The following is a 7,701-nucleotide window of genomic DNA, read 5'->3' as shown; positions in this document are numbered from 1 at the left end:
ACCCAGGCACCGGCCCCAGGGGAACGGGCGCGCGAGGGAGGGATGCAGGTGGCACAGCCAGCCCTGCCGATGCCAGCACAGGAGGGAAGGCAAGTCTCAGCTGGGCCTGCACCAGAGGCAGCTCCTCCTTGCCAGCACAGCTGGAGCGAGGTGCCTGGCTCTGAGGACTGGAAGGCAAAGTTTGAACACAATGCCACGCTCCTCAGTGCGCTGCTGGCTACAGAAACTCCTGTGCTTTCCCCACACGTTTCGCCCGGAGTGCCCTCCGTGGCACAGCTCGTGCAGCTGCACAGCCCGCCGACACCGTGCCCCGTGCTGGGGCGGGCAATGCTCCAGTTCTGCCGCGGGCAACGCCGGAGCCGCAGCGGGCAGAGGGCAGGCACGTCATGCTGACGGCCTCCCGCCCACGCTGCCCGTCCTGTGGCGTGGAAACCATGCAGCTATGGGCCACCCAAATTTAGCATGCCCCAAACATAGCCCCACTCAGCCTCCCCCTTGCCTCCACCACTGCTCCCACGGGGTCAGAGCACACACTGCTCAATAACATTATTTTCCTGGCTGTGGATGCCCAGAGTACCCCAGGGCTACTCTCAGCATCCCCCAGCACTTTGGGATGCCTAAGGACTGTGAGGACACGTTCCCTGGGAGTCCCCTGGGGAGCAGTACCCAGGCAGCCCGTGTTGCCGGCAGCCCCACTTACTGGGAAGCACCAGCTGCTCTGCAGCTTCCAAACCCAGATCTTTATAGTCTGGCCAAGCCCCAGGGGCTCAAAAATCACAAGCTGAATCTCAGTGTTTAGCTATGATCTGGGTTTCCTTTTTGCTCTCACGCAGCTGGGGGTCTGTGTTCGGGAAACCAGGCTGCAGGGCTTCACTTGCCATCCTGTCACTTGGTTTGAAGTTTGAAGTCCTGCCAGGGTCCCCCTGCCTTATGTCAGGTTCCCAAGCTCCCCACATCTCCTGCCCACCAAACCCAGCTGGGTTTGGGGAGGATGTGCCCTCTCACACAGCCTGGAAAAGGAGCCCTTATGCTTTGGCTGGAGGTTTAAAGGGTTAAACAGCTCAACCAAGAGGCACAGCCTGGAAAGGTGACCTCCAGCAAGGAAACTGAGGCAAGCCCACACCATCACCGTGTGAGGAAAACCCATAACCATGTGCTCCCTGCAGCTGGGTTTCCCTTTGCTGTGTGATGCATGGGAGCCTCTGCAAAGGGATGGGCAGCTGGGGAAGAATCATGGGGCTGTGTCTGGGTTGGCAATGGGAAAACTGAGGCCCATGTGGAAAGCCACCAGCAAGCCTGTCCAGTCCCATCCCGCGACAATCACGTGAGGATTCAAGCTTCCATACAAGGCTCTGAGCTCATCCTCCTTGGGGACTGTGAGCTCTCAACATCCCCAACAGGATGGCGGAGGTTTGGCCGCCCGCTCCAGTGAGATGGGGTAGAAGGGGAACCGGGACGGGACTTTCATTAAGAGACGACTCTTTGTACTCATATAAAAACGATGCGCCACCACCCCGAGGCCATCAGATCAAATGCTGAACTGTGGCTCACCCCAGCTCGACAGATCAGGCCGGGAAGAAGAGCTCAGCCCCGCAGGGCCGGGGGGTGGCGGGCAGCTCGCCGGCACCAGGGGGGTCCCCACCCATGGCCCAGGCAGCTGTGAAGCTAGCAGGAGCTCTCCGGCTGTGCCGACGAGGCGTGGGGTGGGCTGCCTAAGTCCGGTGCAATATTAATTTCCGCTGGGCTCCGCTTTCTGGCGCGGGGAGGCTGCCGGGAGCCTGAGAGCTGTTTTGCTTTGGAGGGGTTGGGGGGGGAAGACAGGGGGGAGACAAGGGCAAGAAAAATGCTGCCAAACTGCTACTGCTTTGGCAAGGGCTCCGGCGCGGGGCCCAGATCTGCCTGAGCTTGTCCTGCTCCAAGGCCTCCCGCATCTACAATTAAGGTGCCCCACCTCTGCTGCCGGGCACTCCTCCTCCTGCCCTGGTGAAGGAACCAGGTCGCCAGCCTGGCTCCCCCCAAATCTGCTCAGGGCACCCAGGCCCCTGCTGCCTCCTGCCTGGCAGTCCCCGGCTGAGCTCGGTGCCTCAATAGCATCCCTACCGCCTGCCCCCAGTGCACTTCTCCTGCTGCCGAAACTGCTGCCTCCTCGCCCCAAAAGGAGCCAGGATGATGAGCCCCACTTTCCTCCCTGATTCCCAGCACCTCTGTGCAAGGAAAACAACCCCAGTTGCTGAAAGAGAAAACTGAGGCATAGAAGAGGAGCTGCAATGTACTGCCAACCTGTTGCCATCGGCCTTTTGGCTGCTGGAGCTGCAGCCCGAGCTCAGTCCAGGTGACACATGGGAAACAGGAGTCACTGGGGCTTCTGATGCACCCTCTGCGCTCTGGATGTGATTCCCACTGCTAAAAGCCATAATCACCAGCTTTTCAGTCTCATCTTAGGGTCATGGAGCCTCCATATGTCCCCGTCTGATTCCCAGACAAAATCACAGAGCAAGCAGCCTGGCACAAGTCCCCACCTCCTCCTTGGACATGGGGATGATGTTGAGCAGGGCTTCTCCTGACCCCTGAAAGCAGACCATGATCCAGGAGAGCCAGTGGAGTCCCAGTTCACAGGGAGCCATTGGAGAGGGGCTGAAAGTGCCATGCAGCGAGGAAGAGGATGGTCAGCCTTCAAAAAACAGTACCTGCATCTTGGGTGGAAAAACATCCTCTTTGGTCCTGACAGCTCTGAAACCCCGAGGGACAGAAGTGGTTGCGCAGTGCCAGCTCCATGTGGGACTGGCTGGGTCTGCACCCATCGAGTACTGCTGCTGGGGCATTCCCATGTGGCAAGGGGACCCCACTGTGGGGTGGTAAGGGTATGGCTTGCCTCACATCCAGGTCTCCATCCCAGCCCCTGGATGCTTTCAGGAGGGGGATGCCAGGTTACCCAGCCCATTGCCCCGAGCTCACAGACACTTCACCTTCTTGGAGAGGTGAGAGCCACAGGATGCCAGCCTTGTAGAGCTGAGCTCCATCCCTGGGGGGACGGGTCACCCTGCATCCCATCCAGTGGTGTCACCCTCAGTGACAAGCCTGCAAGGCAATGGGGAGCCCATCTCTTTCCAAGTCATGCAAATAGGGCAAGTGGAGGGCATACATGAATTATCACCCATCCAGCTTTCTCTTCATCCCATGCAGGCATGCAGCGGGTACCTGGTCCCTCACCCGGGGCAATGCGTGGGTGCTGCCACTAACTGGGGCAGCCGGGTGTGGAAACCGGAGGAGGAGACACACGGTAGGTGAGTAAGCAGCAAGTCACTGCCCTGGGAGCATGGTCCAGGCTTGGCTGCCAAGCAGCACCAGGGGCATCGAGGGAGCAGAAAATGCCGTGTGTTGGGGAGAGCAGGGGTACCCCATTTCCTGCCCTCCTTCTCAAACCTTATTAGAACAGGATGCAAATCGCTGGGATGCCACCCAGAGGAAAGAGACTTTGACGTGGCTGGTTGCAGGGTCACGCTGAGGCCCAAGCACTCACAGGCAGGAGCTGCCCAAGATTGTGCTGTGGGTACCAGGGCGGATGGAGGGAGCACGTGTCTGCAGAGGCGGCAGTCCTGAAGCTTTGTCCAAGCCCTGGAGGGTCTGGGGTGAGAAGAAAGGAGTCGATACATCCCTGGTCACTGTCTCCTTCCTCCACGAGCTTGTACAGGTTGGAGCTGGGGGTGGCACAAGGGCTGGACTAGTGTATGCCCAAGTGTGGGTGCCATGTGTTGTGGCAGGACCCTGTACATCCATGACCCTACCGGAGTAAATATCGGGGTGTGCCCAGCTCTGCCCAGCACCCTCCTGCATGAGGCCTCTGATGCAAAGCCCAGTCAAGTTGGGCAGAATGGGTGTCACTGTGGGAAAGTGGAGGTGACCAGGAGCAGGGATGAGGGATGGCATGGGGCAAAGCTCAGTTGCCTTAGGGGAAGCACACAAGTAGTCCAAGTCTGGAGCCAGTGCCATCTCAAAGACCTCAAATGAAACATTTTCCCTTTGAAAAACCCAGCAGGTCAGCAGCTGCCTCAGAAGGCACACAGGGAGATGGTGTCAGGCAGGGGCTCCCGTGCAGGGAGGTGCTTCACTGCCTGCACAGTGCTGCTCCGGGGGTGAGGGCATGCCCAGGAGGGCCAGGTAACCCAGTACGCCAGGCACCATGGGGGGCTGTAGGCCATGGGGTGGTGGGTGTGGGTCAGCAAGGCCGGGGGTGACTCACTTTGCTCACCCCAAGGCACACAGGCAGGGCTGTACAGCCTAGCAGCCTGCCCTTACAGACGCTGCAGTGTGGGTGGTGGAGAAGGGGAGGCCACTGGCACATGAAACCCCCCCAGGGATGACTGGCTTCAGGGGGCATGGAGCTGGGAACCTCTCAAGCAGGCGTGGAGCCACAGGTGCCAGAGGATGGGGCCTCCTTGAGCTGTACAGAGAGCTGGAGATGCACTGCTTATAGGCATGCATGGGAAGGAGGCACAGGGCAGGTGTGCATCCCTCTGGACCCCCTCAGACCCACTGCTGGAGCAGAGCACATTTCACCTGCGATGGGTCTCCCCATTGCTCTCTCTTCCACCTCCTGAATGCTATCAGCCATGCCCATGAAGAACCGATGGACACCGAGGCACTGGGAAAGCCTGGCTGTGCTCACGCCCATCCCCATGATGCCACTATCACTGCAAGCACAGCCCAAATACAAACCAGCTCGGCTGAAATCCTGCCCTGAACCTGCCCGGGTCTCCTGAGGCACCAGGTCTGCCAACCCCATATTCCTGCACCCTCCAGGCAAGCTCAGGAGCTCCAAGTGATCTCTACCTGTCCTGCTCAGAGAGAAATCACTGCTGCACAAGAAGCAAGGGTGAGGAACAGGAAAAGATGAAGGGAGGAGGAAGAAAGAGATTTTACAGGGCTGGTGGGAGCAAGGAAAGCCTGTTCTCTGCAGCCTGGCACTAACCAAGGTACCGGCAGCACCTGAATGACACATCTTTCCCATCAGCACCGTCCACAGCTGACACCCCTGTGCCACAGAAACATCCATGTGTCTGCCCACCCCTCTGCCTCTTCTCAGGCACAGGGGGTATAGGTCAAGGGTGACTGCATCTTCAGTGAGCCCTCTGAGGACACCCCCCACAATGAGGATGCTCTTTCTCAGGCTACGATGCCATCAGCAAGATGTCACCTTGCTGTGTAGACACAGCTGTCTGCTGGGATCCCAGCATTGTCACCCATGAGCGACTGAGCCCAGCTGCGTGCCTGGGCTGGGGACCGTGCCCCTGGGACCCAGCCCCACCGCACTCTGCCAGACCACCCTCACAAATGACGTTGTCACCAGCGTGGGAAAGAAACACCTCAGACAGGCAGTCCCTGCATCCCCCACACTGCACAGCCAATGCACCCAGGGGTAGCATGGGGGAGTGGGGGGAGTAAAAACCTTCCTTTTCTGCCCAGGGGAACATGCCCCCTTGGCTAAGCACCCACGGGTGCCCAGAAATGCACACATGAAGGAGTGCCACCAAGGTCCCTAGGCATCTGACAGGGAGAGCAAGGAATATCTCTACTAATACTACCAGCCCTGGGGCTTCCAGGAACCCTGGCACAGCACACAGCTGCACCCCTGAACCTTTCCTCACCAAAAACAATACCCACAGACACCAGTGCTTCCTGGAGCAGGGAGAGGAACCAGGTACCAGGAGCAGGCGTGTGGGAAGATGCCCATCTTGAACTGGCTCAAAGGGCTGGGCAGCACCTGGACCTCTCTCCCCGGCATGGGAAGAGCTCCCTGGAAATGAGAGATGATCTCAGTTGGAGACCAGAGATCCCAAGCTCTGGGGGAAGCCACTTGTGAATCAGCCAGCTGCTTCAGTGCCCCATCCTGAGAAGCCAGGCACGTCCGTTTGGTGGTGCTGGTGGCCTCATCCACACATCACCTCCTTCCAGCTCACTGGCTCCAGGCTCTGCAGCAAAGCAGAGTGCATGCTGGTGATCCCCCTGCAGCCGCTCAGCTGCCCGGCACGTTGGGCCACACTGTGTGCAGCTGAGTTATTATTCTTAAATTAAAAGTTCCTTTTTTTCTTCTTTTTTAGAAGAAGAAAACACAAGATTGACCCCTTGCCCTCCTCTGCCAAATCCTGCTAATCTCCCCAAGCTGGTGCTGCCAGCACACACACGATATGGTCAAAGCACCAGCAGGACCCAGGCTCGGCAGCGAAACACAGCTCTGAGCAGCCGGAGTCTGAGACAGCAGTACCCCAGCACCCTGCCCTTGCAGGTCCCATATGCCTGCTTTCAAACTGAAGGCAAAGTGAGATCCTGCTTCATCCTTGCCCACTCCAGCTACCAATGTCCCTGAAGCTGGGGTGCAGCGCATGAGTTTGGGGGTGAGGGGCTTGCTGGGTAGGTATCGATGAGGATACAAGGCAGAGAAAGCAGGGAGAGCTGAAGGGATGGCCGTGTGTGCGGGGCAGCGGTCTGAGAATCAGCCAGGGAAAAACCAGCAGGATGGACAATACCCCAGGATGGCACAACTACCCCAAGAGAGGTAGTGGGGAGCTGGAGGACCCCTTGGCATGCACCCTGCCCCAGCCAGGCTTACCCCTACCTCAGCCTCCCCTCCTGTAGCAAAAGAACCAAGGCAAGCCCCTCTCAGACCCACATTAACCCCTTCCCCAGCAATAAATGCTGGGATCTGGAGTCAGACTCTCAGCTGCTGTAAAACTGACTGTAATGGCACCATTTTACCCACCAAAGCCCCCCCAGCTTTTGCCTCATGCCCCTGGAGCCAGGGCTAGCAAAGGGGATGGAGCTGTGGAATAAAACACTGACAGGCAGGCGGGGGACCAGGAGGCAAAAGGCTTACGGAGAGCTTTATTTTAGGGGTCAAAAGAGTGTGACAATGTGGAGACGAATAGCCTCAGATAATGAATGATAGCCCGGACGGCATGCTGGGGAGCTGGAATCTAAGCACTTAAAACCGGATAAAGACAGGCTGGGTGAAATTCTTAATAGATTTAAATAGTTCATGTTTCGACAGATACCTGGGCTTTCCAAGGCTGGGTCCCAGCTCTGTGCCTGTAATGAACCCCCCACCCCCTCCGGTATCCTGCACAGCACCGTCTCTGCCTTTGATGAAGGCACCATTACAAACAGGGGTTTTGTCCCCGCCACGTCCAGGCCACCACTCAGGAGGGGACACCGTAGGGACCCTCGGGCTTTTAATTAAAGTTGACTTATTGGAGGGGTCTGGAGGCCCCTGCCCCCTCTTCCCTGGCCTGCAGGCACACAACCCTCCCGGGCTGCGGGCTTGGGGTGCAGGGAGGGAGGCTGCAGCTCTCTCTGCAGGACCTGGGTGCCCCATTCCCCCAGGGTCCCCCCCAGCCTGCCGTCCTCAGCACACTCGTGTACCCGAACCTCAACAGCATGGGGGTGCCCCCGAGCTGGATCTACCTGGCCAGCAAGCGGTGGTCCCCACCTAAGGAGTGCCCTGGGTGTAGGGGACTCTGTCCCCGAGCTGGTGTGAGGAGACCACCCCTGGGGAGCAAGGGACCTTGCGCGCCCTCCAGCACCCACCCCGGGATGTCCTACTCACCACCAGAGTCCGATGATGTTGGCGGGACAGAGGAGGATGAAGAATAGCCCCAGCTGTGTCCGGGAGGAAGGCAGCATCCTGCCAGGGCTGAGAAGAGCACC

General features: G+C 58.8%; 1 protein-coding gene across 1 annotated transcript in view; it reads right to left on the bottom strand.

Moving 5' to 3' along the window:
• The window catches only part of WNT6 (wingless-type MMTV integration site family, member 6), a 12,478-nt gene extending 4,801 nt beyond the window's left edge, over positions 1–7,677 (bottom strand). The window contains exon 1 of the mRNA XM_010191107.1: positions 7,601–7,677. Within this exon, the coding sequence (XP_010189409.1) occupies positions 7,601–7,677 (77 nt within the window). The remainder of the gene's footprint in view (positions 1–7,600) is intronic.
• Between the last annotated feature and the right edge of the window lie 24 nt (positions 7,678–7,701).

The sequence above is a fragment of the Mesitornis unicolor genome, unplaced genomic scaffold (assembly GCF_000695765.1).
Source record: "Mesitornis unicolor isolate BGI_N332 unplaced genomic scaffold, ASM69576v1 scaffold36568, whole genome shotgun sequence".
NCBI classification, from domain to species: domain Eukaryota; kingdom Metazoa; phylum Chordata; class Aves; order Mesitornithiformes; family Mesitornithidae; genus Mesitornis; species Mesitornis unicolor.
This window is presented reverse-complemented; position numbering and strand designations above follow the sequence as displayed.